This window comes from Onychostoma macrolepis, chromosome 10, assembly GCF_012432095.1.
Source record: "Onychostoma macrolepis isolate SWU-2019 chromosome 10, ASM1243209v1, whole genome shotgun sequence".
Taxonomy (NCBI): Eukaryota; Metazoa; Chordata; class Actinopteri; order Cypriniformes; family Cyprinidae; genus Onychostoma; species Onychostoma macrolepis.
Window position 1 is genome coordinate 17,853,265 of NC_081164.1, and position 16,223 is coordinate 17,869,487.

The 16,223-nt window shown below is 37.0% G+C and overlaps 4 protein-coding genes across 6 annotated transcripts; 2 read left to right on the forward strand and 2 right to left on the reverse strand.

Moving 5' to 3' along the window:
- Positions 1–140: 140 nt before the first annotated feature.
- Positions 141–4,702, reverse strand: smg8 (SMG8 nonsense mediated mRNA decay factor). The gene is made up of 4 exons (XM_058790352.1): positions 3,098–4,702; positions 2,086–2,231; positions 1,130–1,999; positions 141–1,017 (listed from the first exon to the last, which is right to left on the reverse strand). Exons 1-4 carry the CDS (start codon positions 4,620–4,622, stop codon positions 805–807), a joined length of 2,754 nt encoding a protein of 917 aa, XP_058646335.1. The 5' UTR covers positions 4,623–4,702; the 3' UTR covers positions 141–804.
- Positions 4,703–5,316: 614 nt separating this feature from the next.
- prr11 (proline rich 11) lies at positions 5,317–8,462 on the reverse strand. The gene is made up of 10 exons (XM_058788882.1): positions 8,312–8,462; positions 8,131–8,240; positions 7,499–7,640; positions 7,306–7,428; positions 7,017–7,214; positions 6,822–6,908; positions 6,630–6,742; positions 6,484–6,555; positions 6,283–6,379; positions 5,317–6,105 (listed from the first exon to the last, which is right to left on the reverse strand). The coding sequence occupies exons 1-10, from the start codon at positions 8,324–8,326 to the stop codon at positions 6,064–6,066; spliced, it is 999 nt and encodes a 332-aa protein (XP_058644865.1). The 5' UTR covers positions 8,327–8,462; the 3' UTR covers positions 5,317–6,063.
- A 202-nt stretch (positions 8,463–8,664) lies between these two features.
- Positions 8,665–10,586, forward strand: styxl1 (serine/threonine/tyrosine interacting-like 1). Of its 2 annotated transcripts, none has more exons than XM_058788884.1 (8): positions 8,665–8,798; positions 8,919–8,980; positions 9,077–9,176; positions 9,258–9,391; positions 9,477–9,622; positions 9,755–9,852; positions 10,023–10,084; positions 10,166–10,586. In XM_058788884.1, the coding sequence occupies exons 1-8, from the start codon at positions 8,696–8,698 to the stop codon at positions 10,295–10,297; spliced, it is 837 nt and encodes a 278-aa protein (XP_058644867.1). In that variant the 5' UTR covers positions 8,665–8,695; the 3' UTR covers positions 10,298–10,586. The 2 variants fall into 2 exon arrangements, with proteins under 2 accessions (XP_058644867.1, XP_058644866.1); XM_058788883.1 differs by having other exon boundaries at positions 9,972–10,084; positions 10,166–10,585.
- Positions 10,587–10,825: 239 nt separating this feature from the next.
- On the forward strand, positions 10,826–16,080 carry tmem120aa (transmembrane protein 120Aa). Of its 2 annotated transcripts, none has more exons than XM_058788889.1 (12): positions 10,826–11,034; positions 11,661–11,779; positions 11,867–11,983; positions 12,254–12,313; positions 12,474–12,569; positions 12,750–12,839; positions 13,203–13,268; positions 13,504–13,586; positions 13,691–13,783; positions 13,875–13,939; positions 14,258–14,326; positions 14,526–16,080. In XM_058788889.1, the coding sequence occupies exons 1-12, from the start codon at positions 10,957–10,959 to the stop codon at positions 14,634–14,636; spliced, it is 1,047 nt and encodes a 348-aa protein (XP_058644872.1). In that variant the 5' UTR covers positions 10,826–10,956; the 3' UTR covers positions 14,637–16,080. The 2 variants fall into 2 exon arrangements, with proteins under 2 accessions (XP_058644872.1, XP_058644873.1); XM_058788890.1 differs by having other exon boundaries at positions 13,525–13,586.
- Positions 16,081–16,223: the final 143 nt, after the last annotated feature.

Below are 16,223 nucleotides of genomic sequence, written 5' to 3' on the forward strand. Positions count from 1 at the left end.
TTGACAACCAGGCCAGCAAATAGATGAGACAAAATGGCCTAGCAACAATACGCTGATTGGCCAGCCTAAAAAGTGGACGGACCAATGAGCGAGCGCAGAGGATATGCAGGCGAAAAACCAAAACATTTGTTATCTTTGTGATGTGTTAGTTGGATAAGTAATAAAAACTAAAAGCGAAAGTAAGTCTTAAATAACTTTAAACTCAGAAAATATTACGTATTTATAAGATATTACAGTTGTCACGTTGTATTTTCTCACTTGAGAATGTCAAAGATATACCAAGTCATAATTACGTTAGACCACATAATAACTAAATAGCGCCTCTCTGTGTCGTGTTTTTACTAGCTATTTTATGTAAAACCATAACAAACCTTAGTAGGCTGATATCTAAAACCACAACCGTAACAGACTGATATTTTAACATTCTAACAGGAACAAGTGTTTTATAAGATCGCATTTTATTTACTCAGGTAAAAATAATTCATAACATCAACCTCAAAAGTCCACAGAAAACAGAAAATCCAGAGTGGACACTATTTGCATACACATTTAAAAAGTAAATTCAGTTTAAAATAATATTATAGTTTTATAATGAGATTGTGCACTGTCTTTTTTCTCACTGCAGGTATTTATTCACTGTAAACACAACATTCATTAGTTTGATTGCTTGTATTTACAGCCACAATTATTTCTAGAATTTGGTTAATAACAGAAAATGAAAAGAAGCATGGACACACCAAATGTCCTTGTCCTACAGATATTACAGATATTCCAACAGTGCTTTTAAGTGCAGAGTGTTTTTTGTTACTGTGGAGTTGAACTAGTCGTGTTGGCACGCAGAATGCCTCTCAGCACCCTCAAGTTTGCCAATGGCTGGTTCTCCTTCGGAGGGTAGCATGGTCCACGATCGGTCACGTAGGCATAAGGGAAGCGTAACACCCAGAGTCCATCAGGGGGCAGCACAACCTCAGGCTGCTCCGGATGGAAGATAGGACAGGGAGGGGGACCTGGCTGGACCTATGAGAGAAGAAAGCACAGAACAGTATACTTCAATGGAGAAAATGTGGGTGGTAATAACTGTGAATACTTCAATTTGAGAATGAAATTCATTCTTTTTAACATATTGTACCTGTGGGTTTAGGACAATCTCAAGAGGAGCATCAGGGACGACGACGAATAGACGAGCCAGCTGAGCATAGTGTGGCTTTATCCCTCGTCCTTGAGCTGGGGAGGGAATGTATAAAGGCATATCACAATTCAAGCATCTGGTTGCAGGTTCCTTTGGTCCACCTTGCCCAAGCACTTTGACTACTTTATCAGGGCCAGAACTAAGGAAGCGGCGCCCTCTGCTGTCCTCATACTCGAAACCAACGAAAGCACGAGCTACATCATCTCGTCTGCGCCCTCGTCCGATTCCTCCAGCGCTGCCTCGCTTTCCAGCGGATGCTTTATTCGGTGCTGGCCAGGAGGCTGGGCCTCCGTCCAGAGGCTCAAGTGATCCTACATCTTCCTCCGATCGGCTCCGAATGACAACATCCCAGGGCAAGAGGAAAGCAGAGCCTGGGAGGAATCCAGGTTGCTCTAAACCAGTGAGGCTGTTGTAGGCCTTAGCTGAACCAAGTTTAACAAGAGACCAACTCGAGAACTTGGGCAACAATCCCTTTGGGCATCCAGAATGAAGCATGCCAGGGAGATACTCCACTGTGGAGGGCTGTCTGTCCACCAAGCTTGACCTCTTCTCTTGTCCTTCTGCTCCATCACCATATGTTCCAAGGCTGTCAGTTGACTGGCCCAAGCTAAGAGCAAGACTCAGACTTGTGCTATCACCAGGTGTGTGAGTGCTAGTCTCTTTCTCCTTTAGACGATCAGCTTCTCCTGATGGAGGTACCTCTGCAGGTGTGGGCACCTCATCACTGGCAGGAGCAGGGTCGGGTGTGCTGGCTTGAAACACTGGGAAATTGATCCTCTCCAACTTCCCACAGCATTTCTCCTCAAGCATCTGAGAATAAAAGACAGAGTGATGAAGAATAGATTTAAAGCTTATGTAGTGAATATTTACGGTAGAAGAACTTGACTGCTACTGACTTGATAGAAGTCATAGTTGGCAGCTTGGATGTCAAATGGATCTTCTCTTGGAGACTGCTTCCTACCACAGTTACAGGAACTTGTAGAGCGGCCTCTACTGTTGTGGTATAGAATAGGTGGGTTGTGGTCCATTTCTGGCTTCTCTCCTGCAATGTGAAGAAAAGTGGTAACTGAGGTAGAGAGAAGTATATTCTACAAAATGCCAAGGAAAATAATTCTGACTCTTCACAATAGCAGTTTCCATCACCCTTTTTTAATGCACATTTTGATGCATCACATCAGAAACGAGTGATGGAAATACCAAATTTTGTGAAAAAAAAAAAAAATCCACTAATTCTCAAAAACAAGTTTTTATGCTCACTTGACGGACATCTGAAATGTTGTTATAGTCATTCTGAAATGCCGGAGCAAAGTCTGTCGTTAAAGTATTTCTGTACAATTGCTTTCCAGAACTGTCTTAGATGACTGACTTCAATTATAAACTGGACTTTTTTTTCTGTCAAAATGTTTAGTTTTAGATTCTACAAACTTTGCCAAGAGTAAAAATACTGTGCTAATTGACAGCATCATGAAAATATTTACATTTATGCATCTGGCAGATGCAGAGACTTGCGCTGCATTGGAGATACACATTTTTATCAGTACTTGCATTACCTGGAACTATCACTAACGCAATGCTCTAGCTACAGGAATGTGTTTAACTTGAAACACTCTTTTAATATTACCTTAATATGAACAATGATAGACTAAAATACAAACAAAGTGCTACCTGACTAACAGTATGTAACAAGCATTTAGGAATAAACATTCTTTTCAGGTTTATTTATCGATTGATTATTATACATGGTATATAATGCAGATTTGTAAAGTAAAAAAATCACTGGAAGGTACAAGGGGTCATCAGTCTAAATAAAAAAAAAGATCCTTCTATACTTTAAAGAACTCATTAGAGTATGGTGCTGGCAACACCAAGGTAATGGGTTCGATTCCCAGGGAATACATGGATCTTTACCTGGCTTTGGCAGCAGATGAAACTTATGCACGCAGTGCTGATCCGTAAGGCTGCGCTCCTCACAGAGCTGATGCCCGTTACTCCAGAACTTGTAGCAATCCTCATGGAGCTGTAAGGCGTACCTTTGAAAGGCGACTCCCCTCGCGTGCTGGCTGTACACTCGCAGTGCCTGCGCCAGTTGATTCTTGTGCACTGTGGTGGTGTAATTATGGGGAAGGTTTGACTGGTACGCACTGTGAGCCAGTGGCAAGGCTTTCTGACACCTGTTTTCCGAGAACTTCGCATCTGCGTCAAGGAACCCCTCCAGCACTTTGAGCTGACCCTGCACCTTGAGGGAGATCTCGGCTGCGTCATCCTCACCGTTCTCTATCATGACCTGATAAAGTCTGTACGCAACATGTACCCATTTGGAATAAGTAGGCAACTCGAAGTGTGATGGCTGCGGATTGCGACCTACACTGTCATCAAAACCTTTCTTGGTCAATACGAGTTCGACATGCTGCCAAAGGAACTCTTTTAAAGTGCAGTCCACCAACTGCCCTCCTGAAGAAAGACTGCTTTCTACATTGAAAGAGGGTTGTCTATTGGAGTGCCTCATCTGTTGGTACCGCCTTTGCCTGGGCACAGGCACGCCTCCCTCAGTTTCTCGAAGGACACAGTTGGACCGCAGGTGCCCCAGAAGAGAGCCAATGGGGTCCTCATCTGGTCCTGGCACTACATATACAAAAGCTTGATTGGCAGGCACTGTAAAGAGACAATTACTACTCTGGTTGGTCAATACACGACTTTTCCTGAATATCCTATATATCTGATCTTCCAGAGCATGCTGCAGTCGCCTTCTAGGGGAGTGTTTTTTGGGTTTATCCCCTCCAGAACCATCAATCCCATTCCCACCCGTGCCAGAGGAGGTCACTCTGAGCGCTCCGTTCATCTGGAACACGAATAGTAAACGAGGAGGGCAGGGCCGACAGTTTAACTTCCATTCTTTAGACACTGGCGAATCTTTAATCGCGGCGCGCAACAGTGGAAGCGCTTTCTGACGCAGCGCGTCCAAAGCGCGAAACATTCTATCGTAAGTGACGTCGAACGAACATGTGGGATGAACCAGCAGAAGAACATGGCACAGAGAGAAGAGATAGAGCAGCTGCAAACAGTGATCTTTCTCTGCCGCTTTCCAAACCTCATGCGCTTCTGCATGACCCAAACCCGCCGTCAATGACTCGCACGCGCGAATAAGCTGGCGGTTGTCAAAAACAGATGTTAATACGAGATACAGCACGCGGTTCTCTTGATTATAATAAGCTTGAATCGATGTTCCCCCGCTCGAGCTGTCAGTTTCGTCGCTCCCAAAGAGCGAGAAGACGTGTTTATCCGCTAAGGTGTTTATGAGAGAGTCTTTGATTGATCCCGGTTGCATTGCGCTTTTCCCAAATATGCCCAATACGCAAACGCCCTCATCTTTGTCCACGGGGTCTTCTATTACTTCTGATTGTAACAGTGCACCGATATTCATGGGCACCGCCATTTTTGCTGTACAGAAACAAATGGGCGGGTCTTTGGTGAACGCATTTCTCTGAGCGCAAAAGAAGAGTCCGAGCCTCCGGGTGGATACATAAATCTGCAAGTTAAGGTCCGGACAAAAAGCATGGAAAATGTAATATGTAAATAGTAATTGTTTAATAAATATATAGAGGGTTATTATTGTTAACCAAACCTAAATCTATTAAAAATCGTTTTCGGTCATTTAAATAATAAAATAAAATATAAAAATCAGATAACATTTAAAAGAAAATTTTAATTGTTGCCATGGTACACTCCACAGCTAATTTAAAAAAAGATTTAGTTAAAATATTAAAAGTGCTAAGACGTAACTTAAAACTGAATAGAAATATGAAAACGCACAAACAAAAGTACATACAATTACTACAGCTAAAATTCAGAGGAAAACTGAAAATATACAAATACAAGCCAATTCAAAATTTTGATGAATGTTGCCTTTTCAGCTAATTGCAATAAGTTTAAGTATTAAAACTAAAAAAAAATAAACCTAAATAGAAATACTAAAAACACAAATAAAAATTACAAAAGCATATCAAATTATTAAAACAAACTAATTTTAACCAGTACAAAAATACTAAAATAACAATGTACTTTTTATAAGCTAGAAATTCAATCTTTACTTTTTTCTTTATTTAAATGCACTCACTTGCACTGTAAATCAAAAAACACACATTTTCTGTAGGTACAATATTTATTAAACGTTTTTTATTAATTGCAATAATTTATTTGCAAACAAATAAAAGTGGCCTTTGAGAAATATTGCAAAAGACCCTTGAAATAAAACATTAAGACATTGTAACGTAATTGACCTCAAGCCCACCAGTAAACATACAGTAAAACAAAGAAATAAAACATCCTGAGTCTCACAATAACAGGGCTGGTTATATTAAGCTGCACTTCACGTTTTGCCACACACATAAGATATCAATAGCATATTGAATTTACAGATCAATAACTGACTTGTCTCACACCTGTACAGACTTCAATACAGTACTACATTTTAAAGCCGAGTTAGTTTGCACATTCCACAGTCATATTCAGTAACAGTGACACTGAACCGCATGTTCAATTATATAGTTTTACTAATTATACAATTAACCATATCTAAAAACATGCTCAAGCTGATGTGCATTTAATTTTCATACAGTGTGCATTTGCTTGTGAGCATGTTTTGAAAAGGGGGTTCTGATATAAAAGCAGCAAGAAGCACATTTCACATGCAACATGAATATAAAATAACATAGCAGCAAGTAACATCAAATACTGTCCTGTCACTAAAATAGTTACATGACAGTATGAGAACCAAAGCTATTAGCACAGTCACAGTACACACGTAAAAACAAGCCAAAAAAAAAACAATAACAAGACTGGCCATGCAATAAAAATAAAACAATCAATTTCTTTGTTTAGACAGCCTTGAGTGGTGATAGTCCTTTTGTTAAAGTACTCTGTAAAGAACAAAAAAAAAAGAATTAAATAAATCATTTTCAGCTCATAAATTCATGATTTATAATTTTATATTGTTCAATATAATTACCTTTTGATAAAATGAAACTAGCAGTCTCAAAGAGAACCTTAAAACAATAAATTCTGTGATTCTTTTTGGGATAAAGCTGTTTACATACCAGGTATTGGTTTCCTAACCCTCTGGTCATGCTTGGATCCAGGCTTGAATCCATCACATCATTCTCTTTGTTACATAGCGGTGTGCCACCAGGACTCCTAAGAATATAACAAACGAATAGTATTTAGCTAGATGTGATGTCTGCGGTTTTAGGCATGTCTTGGCTTTATATTTCAACAACACAAAGTAAAAGTGATCTTGCCTCGTTAAGTTGACTTTTCGAAGCTGTACCCGAAGATTCATGGGATTTTTGGTTGGTGTCCTACAGACAGTCCTACAGAGAAGAGCACAAATGATGTAAAGCATAAAACGAATGAATTGCATACATTTATTTATGCTGAATTTTACCTGCCAAGGCTTGATCTAGACTTCAAGGGGAGGTCAGAATTAGAGCGTCGTAAACGGACTTTCTGCAAGTCTGCGAGTGTGACCAGTGGTGATCTTCTTCTCTCTGGAGACACCTGTGAACGAATGTGCCATAATAAATATCGACTCAATGCAAAATTCAATGGAAAATTGAGTACACAATCTTTCACTCACCAGAGTTTTTTGGCCTAAAGTCACTTTCTTTAATCGTACTGTCTGAAGATCTTGAAGAGTCACAGCAGCAGGGCCATTTTGCTTCTCCTGTTAGGGGACAGGAGGAAAATTAGAGCAAAACCTAAAATAGTGCAAACCTCCATAACTTGTTTTCTCAACAAGCAAAGTGAAGTGAATTGAGAAATAAACTATTACCTTCAGAGAGCTAGTTCGTGCAGATTTTGGGGGAAGTGAGGCCACCTTCGGAGCAGCAAGTGTCAACAGAATTTGAGGAGGAGGAAGAGGAGGCGGCGGGGGAGGAGGTGGTGGTGGTGGTGGTGGCGGAGGTGGAGAGAGCTGAACACCATCAGGCATTTCACATTGACCGCCTACAGTCTTGGCTTCTCGATACAGCTATCAGGTAATATTTTATACACATTACAAGCACTGGAATTTTGAAAATAATTAAAGAAAATCCTTTTCAGTACAGCTGAAAAGTTCCAACCTTCAAAGTGGAATGCAATAGTGCTATTTCCCTTTGCAGCTCCTCTACTTTTTGGTGAAGGGACTCCACTCTTTCTGAATAGCCTCTCCAGAAAAAGACGGCATTCAGAAGTCCAGAACAGATCTAAAAAATAAGCAGGTCAGACACTGAAAAGCTCTTTTGAACTCTAATAAATGAAAAAAGAAAAACTTACTTGATTAATTGTCTTTCTGCATTTTTGCATAACACTTCCAACTGCAGAAAACAGAGCTCCAATACTTAGTGGTGAAGACAGCGGTTTAGTGGCTTGAATACTTGTCTCCTCCATAGTGTCCACCTTTGACTTGCTGTCTGGACTGGGTGGAAGCATTACCAGAAAGTAAAGTAAGAATATATAGATATAACAGTCTTAAAGGGATAGTTTACCCATACTTTGAGAAATGCCTCAGTTTTAATAATACAATGAGTGTCAATAAATGGATGTCAATGGGCACCAAAACTGTCTGTTCACCAACATTATTCTTCAAATATCTTCTTTTCTGTTTTACAGAAGAAAGTCATACAGATTTGGAACAACATGGAGGTGAGTATATGATGAAAGAATTGCCATTTTGAGTCAACTATCCCTTTAAGTCTCAAAAATACAGCAAATAAAGTTATTATTTTGTCTTGTGGAATATATGTAAATATCTATCTAGCATATTTGATCTTAACACATAAGAATATACATGGCATGCACATGATATGTGGTACAACAATCCTAAACTATGCTGTAAGTGTATATGAAAGCACTGTATATACAGGCGTTGTTTTTGTAGATGCAGCATAAATAATTCAGTTGCTCACACAGGGGCCGTTGATATGGCAGGAGACCCAGTTGGCTTCTTGGTCTTTATGGCCCAGCGTCGACTGCTACCATTTCTCTTCCTCCGCCGATGAAAGGCACTGCCGAGGCCCTGGAAAGGAATTACACATCGTTTAATGATTCATGAGTTACCTATTTAAGTAGTTAATAATAACAACATACCCCGAATCCAAGCATATCCGGAGTTGCTGAACGCTGTATGTCTGATTTTGAAAATAGTTCCTTATTGTTGACCCTCCAATAGGATTGCAGCTGAAGTGCGATGGGGCGGGTTTTAACTTCTGATTGGTTAAGGAAAACGGAAAGGGTTTGCGGAACGCTTTCAACCAATCACTGCGGCGGTTTGTCTGTTACCATAGCAGGAGTGTAAACATAGAGCATGCCGTTTGATCGTAGGCAAGAACAGTAAATTTGTCTAGTTAGGTTTAATAAACATTTCGAGCAGTGATATTTAGTAATTACAATTAGTCATTTTTAGTCAAATGTAGGCCTGTATATTTTTTGTTTAGACATATAGCAGCATTTTCTGTGCTCAAGCTGTTACTAATGGCTGGAAAAGTCCTCTGTGAGGCAACAAAACTGTACAACATCCTAAATCAATACACTCATCTACCAAGGCTAGCAGACAGCAACTATCTTTGTTTGATTGGTAAGAATTAAGTTATTCCTTATATATTGAAATACTGACTGTACATTGAACATACTAATTCAAACATCAGCAAATGAAAGAGAAAGTATAATAATGATAATAATAGTCTTATTTCTTCAGATGCCCGTGCAGCAGAATCATATAACTTCAGCCACATCATTACTGCCAGAAATGCTAAATGGGTATGTTTCATTTTATGTTTTTTTTTTCCCCTCCTGTTTTGCTATACTGTAGAATATCAAAGCACCACTGGTAATTTTATTGCTTGCTTTTCAAAGGATTCTGATGGGAAGTTTATTATGCCCTTGGATGTTGAGGTTGAAAGTATGAGATACATAATTGTTTATGACAGTAGTACACATTCACTGTCAGATTCAGGTAAGACACTACCTTTTCTAACATGTTATGAACTCTGCTAAAACTGTTAGTACACAATATATATGTATGTTTTTCTTATAGGTGCAGCTATAGACTGTGCAGACAGCATAGAAAAATCAAGCCAATTTCCTGTTCAGATTCTTATTGGGGGCTATGAGAGGTTTTCTGCACTTTACCCTTTCCTAAGAACACAAAAGATTCTTTACAATATAAGGGTATTATTCTTATTAGATAATAAATTAAGTGTTTTTTTTTCTGTTTGTAAACATGTTAAATGATCATAAATACTTATGTTCATAGGAACTGGAGAGCTTGAATCCCTATCCGGTGGAAATCTTGCCAGGCAAGCTTTTTATGGGTGATTACAGGCAGGCCACAAACCTTCAAATCCTTAAAGATCTGAAGCTGGATGCACTTGTCAATGTCTCTGATGAATGCAGTCTTGTGTGAGCCAACCCACCATTTCATATATATTCATATATGTAATCATTGCATTAAAAAAAAAAAAAATACAAAAGTCCAGTCTAAGTATGGCCTGAAAACCCAAATTAATCTATGAACTGAACTTTGCAAACTAGGTTTAAAAAGGCAAACTGCACTGTCTTACACATCCGGACTGCAGATTCTGCAGAGGCAGATTTGATCACTTCATTCGAGAAAATGTGTGTTTTTATTGGTAAGTACTGGGAGATTTTTTTCATCCAGTGGATGAACAATAACTCAAACATCTAAAAATAAATAAATAAATAAAAATCTGATGTTGAGTTATGATTGTGGGTGTTTTAAACATTTCAGGTTCACATCTCAATAACTCTTCTTCTGTTTTGATATTCTCTACTCTTGGAGTAAGCCGATGCTGTGCTGTAACAATGGCATATCTCATATATCACCTCAAATACACACTAAAGGTAATGTTTTTACTTTTTGCATTGATGTTACTGACAGATGCTTTTTTAATATTTCTCACCTATCATTTCTAAATATTCTAGGAGGCATGGAATCATATTCAGCAGTGCAAAGCCAACATGAGGCCAAATCGAGGATTTGTACAGCAACTTTCTGACTGGGAACTTCAGACTCTTGGGAAGAGAGTGACAGATATATCAGAACCCAACTACTGACAATAACAACATTTAACAGAAACATCATGTGCACATTCATATTCAATGACTTTCTACAGTCACTGATGATACAGACTCATAGATTTTTATTTAATGTTAATGTATCAATTAAAATAATATTTAAAAAACAATAAACTACTTCCCGTAAACACTCTATAGGCAATATTAGAATGTACAAAATAGTTTTAAGATTTTCATCCACTTTACTGTATGTTGCTTTAACACACACACACACACACACGCATATAATGTGTTGTAAATTGAATAAACCTTTTTAAAATTTGCTGCCGAATCATCATTCCTATGACATAATAAGAGGTTCTGTCTACATTTTCAACACTGACCCTGAACTCTAGTTATTCACAGTTGGTATTTTCCCTCTGCCTCTTTATGGGCGTCTGTGGGAAGTCAGTCAGTAGGCTACAGCGTCTATGACGTATGAGTCTTGTTTTGAAAGCGCTCATTGGTCAGATTGCAGGGAGGGGCGTTTCATTATGCCGCTGGGTCAGTCTCTGATTGGCTACGCTTGTTGTGAAGATGCATTCAGATGACAGACGTCTGTCAAAGACATCGAGGCGCTCCGACAACGGTGGAACAGACCGCTATTCTCTTCACACTTATCTGGGAACATTACCTTTCATCACATACACTCTCTGGAAATGTTATTTAACCCGACTGGTTTAAACGAATGTTTACAAGAATGGGAGGATCTGGAAAAAGACTATCAACAAGTTCAGGTGAGGAGTCTTTCTTTCTCCTCTGCTAATCCCATAGCACGACAGCTCTGAACTATGAGATCTTACTCTTCTATCTTAAAAAATGTTTTTATGTACATTATAATTGTTTTTATTTACAAATGTATCGAAATATCGCTATGAAGAGTTAATTGTATCGATAAGCTTCAGCTTTGAGCACTAGCTGCTTAGCAATTTAATCCTTACCAACTCTCACAGTATAACACAATATATAAAAAAACACATATTTTTAGCTAGTTATTAATAAACAGCAGTTCCCACAAATATAACGGGTAATTGTAATATATATAGTATTTTGGATTGCATTTGTATGGGTCAATGACAAATAATAACGTACAATATCCTAAAAAGAAGATGTTTTAACACAAGTTAATAGAAATATCAGCCTTGGATTAATAATGGTTTCAAATATTTATGAGAAACACACACGCACACACACACACACACATATATATATCAATTATGAGAGTCTAAAAATGTTGGTTAGTCCACACAGATGGTGAAATAAATAGTAATAAAAAACCTTTAAATACACCAAAAATATCAAAATGACTGTTCATCATGAGATTGGTATATACAAGTTTGTAATGTCTATATTTGTTGCACAGGAGACACATCGACTTTACAAGCAAAAGCTGGAGGAGGTTTCAAAACTGCAGGATAGCTGTTCTTTTTCTATTGCAAGGCAGAGGAAAAAGATAAAGGATCTCAATGAATCCCTGCAGGAGTAAGTCATGAGTTATTTATGCTTTTGTTACAAACAAATGTTATTGATCTGTATCTTTTATATTAATAATTTTTTTTTCTTTCATAGATGCAGAGCGGTAGTGGATCCAGAAGATGTAAATAAAATAGAGGAGATCCAAGATTCTATAAAGGAAAGATCAAATGTCTTCTTTGAGATGGAGGCCTTCCTGCCAAAGAAAAATGAGTAATGCAAATGAGAGCTAGCTAATGTCACCTCTGTCACACCCACTTTTAAAATACACATTATCAGCATTTACTATTCAAAGCAAGTAATACAGCTCTGTATTTGCCTGTTTCTAATTCAGTGTTGACCTTAAGATTCTGTAGACTAAAGGTGTGTCAGTAATAATTAATAGTGGTGTGTGGATTTACAGTTGACCTTGTTCAAACACATATTATGATTCGGCAAGCACCTGATGCTAACATGAAATACATTACCCTGTTTTTGTTCCAGGTTATACCTCAATCTTGTTCTCGGAAATGTTAACGTTACACTCCTTAACAAACAATCCAAGTAAGTTCTACAGAACAGTCCTATTTGATAAAAATGTTTTGAAAATGCCTTAACTTATGATCATCATCTTTAAACATTGTGGTGTCATGAATTGTAGTCATGTTAATGAGTCATGAGTCATGTGATTTGTCTGACTTTTGCCTGTTTCTCAATTGTACAGGTTTGCCTATAAAGATGAGTATGAGAAGTTCAAACTATACTTGACTGTGCTGCTCTTGTTGTTCTCATTCACCTGTCGGTTTTTGGTCACCTACAGGTACATGCTTATTGCAACCAAATATGACAATTTTTTGAGAGTGTAAAAGTGTAATGTTTAAATGTCTTGTAGAAACAGCCTTTTAATCATTGATTATATGTAATGCTGCATGTTTCACTAATGCATGTGAAATAATCAATCAAACTTATTTTTTGTCTTTCTCCCCTTGTGTTTTGACAGGGTTCTAGATGCACTTTTCAACTTCCTGTTGGTGTGGTATTATTGTACATTGACAATAAGAGAGAGCATCCTCATTAATAATGGCTCCAAGTATGAACAATCATATGATTATACACTTAAAAATAAAGGTTATTTTAATTTTATTTAATAAATGTAAGAATAAAGTGAGACTAAAGAAAGATTTTTTGTTGGCAAAAAATGGTTCCATGAAGAACCTTAAAGATCCATGGAATCTTTCCACAATCCTCGCATACATTTCTTTTTTTAAATGTTCTTTTACAAGAACTATTCACTGGAAGGATTTTTTGGGAACACAGAATGGTTCTATGGCATCATTGCGAAAACCTCCTTTTTGAACCTTTATTTTTTACAGTGTATGTAGTATTCTTGACTTGTATTAAATAAGTACTACGGGCTATACTGTAAAGTTTTAATACTTGGCTTGTGTTTCAGGATCAAAGGCTGGTGGGTGTTTCAACACTATGTCTCAACATTTCTCTCTGGAGTAATGCTGACCTGGTATGACAAACTTAATAACTCTTTGACACTGACATCAGTGCATCTTTGGTACTTTAATATAGAGTATGTTAATATGTATTAGATTAATCAGATTAATCTATTTTTATTAAATGCATAAAATTAAATTTTTTTTGAGTAGGATAGCACAATTTATAGTCATTTTTGAGGAACAGTAGAACAGAATAAGTGTGAAAAAGACTGAGATAGTATGTGAGAATATCTAATGTACCGTCAGCTGTTCATGTGTGTCTCACAGGCCAGATGGTGAACTCTACCAGATGTTCAGAAATCAGTTCCTGTCCTACTCCATGTATATAAGTAAGACCGTCTGCCTTACAGCATTAGTAACACTTTCAATGTAATAATGATGTATTCATTGTTTTATTTATTCATTTATTTTTCTTGTTTTATTCTCCCTCCAGATTTTGTTCAGTTTCTCCAGTACTATTACCAGAGTGGCTGCTTATATAGACTCAGAGCGCTTGGAGAAAGACATAACATGGACCTCACAGTTGGTGGGTAGTGTGTTGTTTTTTTGATTGTTTTTCCTTATCCTATTGCAGAATTATCAGCTAACACGTGTTTTTACATGTGCTTTATGATCAGAGGGGTTTCAGTCCTGGATGTGGAGGGGTCTGACCTTTCTACTGCCTTTCCTTTTCTTGGGCCATGTAAGTTTGATAATGTGTTGGTTAATCTTGGGTTATTTTGCAATAAATGCAATCATCTTGCATGGGCAAACAGCTCACTTCCTGTTTTGTGGCAATGTAATCATAGTTGTAAAGACCTTTTCTGTGGCACAGAGGGCAATATATCAATTTAAAGCTGTAATGTTATTATAGTTTACCTGTGCTTGAATTACAGTACCAGACAAAAGAAGAGTTTACTTAATACTGACATGAAATGTTGACATGGGTATTCAGAAAAGTTCTGATGTAATTCTATTGTTATTATGCTGTGGTTCTAACCGTCTTATTGTGTATATACAGTTTTTCCAGCTTTATAATGGAATTACACTCTTCCAAATGGCCCAGCTTCCAGAATGGAAAGAGTGGCAGGTCAGTTTTCAAAATAATTTGAAATGTTTACATCATGTGCCAACATGTATTAGCTTAATAAAACAGTAAAATAAATATGCATACATACATTATATTTAACTACTGAAGATGTGTATTTTGCTTCAATCCAGAAGTATTCGTATATATTTTTGTGATTATGTTGAAATAGTTTGTAATTAAAATATTTTCTTTTTCTTAGGTTCTCATGTGCGGCTCTACTTTCCTCGTTTTGTTCATGGGAAATTTCTTCACCACTCTTGGTGTTGTTTACCACAAATACATGGATCAGGACAAAGCCAAAGCTTTATAAATCACGGGCACAAAGGCACTGCTGAACTCTTTATTAAAGCAATTTATGTTTTATATAAATGTTTTTTTAAATATCATTGTGTTAATATTTTGTTGCTTATATGTTGTCAACAAGTGTTTTTTTCTGTTTGTGGTTCAACCTGGCTAAGTTATGATTTTTGTAAATGTGTCACAAAGCATAAGGGATGAAATGTCTTTCCTCTAAACCTAAAAAATTTAATAGTTTGCTTTTATTTTATTAAAGCACTAAGTGTCATGGTGTTTTGCACACCATGTCAAAGAAAGTCATGACATAAGAATATGATAACAGTGTGTTAATGTTTACTTTAAAAAAAAAACACCTCTGGCCTGTGTTTAAAGTTGATTCGAATGGGCAAGTTAATGATCTCAAAGACAGAAGCTAGAAGACAGTTATGGAAATCATTTGCTATCAGTGGCATTCATCCACAATGTCAACACATGACTTTACCATCATAGGACTATGACACCTTCATGTGAGTGAGAAGCATGTGCGGTCAAGTCAAATGCTAGGAAAATCTGAACAAATTTTTCAAGGTTTTCAAGAATTGATTGAGGAAGCCCTGTCAAACAGAAATGGGAAATGGAAATATCCCTTAAGTGCCTTCAGCTCAGCAGAACGTTAGGTCCAAAGTTTTCACTACTGTAAAAGACATGTCATCAACTTGTATTTTAAACCAAAATGTCCAGTAAAGAATTCACCTTATTGAGAATAACAGTTTTTTAATTCTCTTATTGTCTTATTTGAACTAGACTCCCATAGCATTAATAATTGAATGAACAAATACGTCAGAATATTAGGTGGCCTTAACTACTATGTACTTACATAGTAAGTACATGAATCATTAATGAATCATTTGGTACAATGCACTTATTGTGTACATACATGTTTTTACATTGTACTTATATTTTTTAAAAATACCTATATGTAATTACATCTGTAATTAATTTCTGTTGACCCATCCTTACACCTATCCATACCACCAAACCTGTCCCTAACCTTACCCATCACTGCTAAAAAAACAAACAAAAAAACAATAAAAGCCCAATAGAAACCATCACAGAAATTCCAATGGTTTCCATTAAAATACCATTATAAACTATTAGCTTTTTCCAGTAAAAACATTACAAAATTCCTTTTTGTAGTGTGTTTTGGGCATTTTTCAAATAGGATTTAACATCCCACCAATAGAATCCATCACATACCAGTAGATACCATTACAGGTCCCATTAAAACCAATACAATTCTCATTATAACCATTAAAACCATTACATTTTCTATTGTGTTTTGGGAAGGGTTCTATTGTTTTTTTTTTTTTTCAGCAGGGATATCCCACCTCAATAGCAGCAAAAGTGTTTTGCAATACAGTATGAACACAATAAGTACATTGTACTTATTTTTTGATCTAAGTACATAGTAGTTAAAGCCACCTAATATAAAGTGTGACCAAATATTTTTTGAAGAACACGTTAACGCATTCTAAACATTACAACAAAGCAAAAAAGTAGAATCCGATCTAAATTAAACTGCTAATTTATACCATACAATACGCGAGGGATATTTGAATGT

Coding starts and splice junctions, on each gene's coding strand:
- smg8 (XM_058790352.1), bottom strand. CDS start 4,622: ATGGCGGTGCCCATGAATATCGGTGCACTGTTACAATCAGAAGTAATA. Junction 2,232..3,097: donor TCATCTGCTGCCAAAGCCAG/GTAAAGATCCAT, acceptor TTCACATTGCAG/GAGAGAAGCCAGAAATGGAC. Junction 1,018..1,129: donor AGATTGTCCTAAACCCACAG/GTACAATATGTT, acceptor CTTCTCTCATAG/GTCCAGCCAGGTCCCCCTCC.
- prr11 (XM_058788882.1), bottom strand. Junction 7,429..7,498: donor GCAGAAAGACAATTAATCAA/GTAAGTTTTTCT, acceptor CTTATTTTTTAG/ATCTGTTCTGGACTTCTGAA. Junction 6,380..6,483: donor CGAAAAGTCAACTTAACGAG/GCAAGATCACTT, acceptor TTATATTCTTAG/GAGTCCTGGTGGCACACCGC.
- styxl1 (XM_058788883.1), top strand. CDS start 8,696: ATGGCTGGAAAAGTCCTCTGTGAGGCAACAAAACTGTACAACATCCTA. Junction 8,981..9,076: donor CTGCCAGAAATGCTAAATGG/GTATGTTTCATT, acceptor TGCTTTTCAAAG/GATTCTGATGGGAAGTTTAT. Junction 9,623..9,754: donor TCTGATGAATGCAGTCTTGT/GTGAGCCAACCC, acceptor TTTGCAAACTAG/GTTTAAAAAGGCAAACTGCA.
- tmem120aa (XM_058788889.1), top strand. CDS start 10,957: ATGTTATTTAACCCGACTGGTTTAAACGAATGTTTACAAGAATGGGAG. Junction 11,984..12,253: donor TTCCTGCCAAAGAAAAATGA/GTAATGCAAATG, acceptor TTTTTGTTCCAG/GTTATACCTCAATCTTGTTC. Junction 13,269..13,503: donor TCTGGAGTAATGCTGACCTG/GTATGACAAACT, acceptor ATGTACCGTCAG/CTGTTCATGTGTGTCTCACA.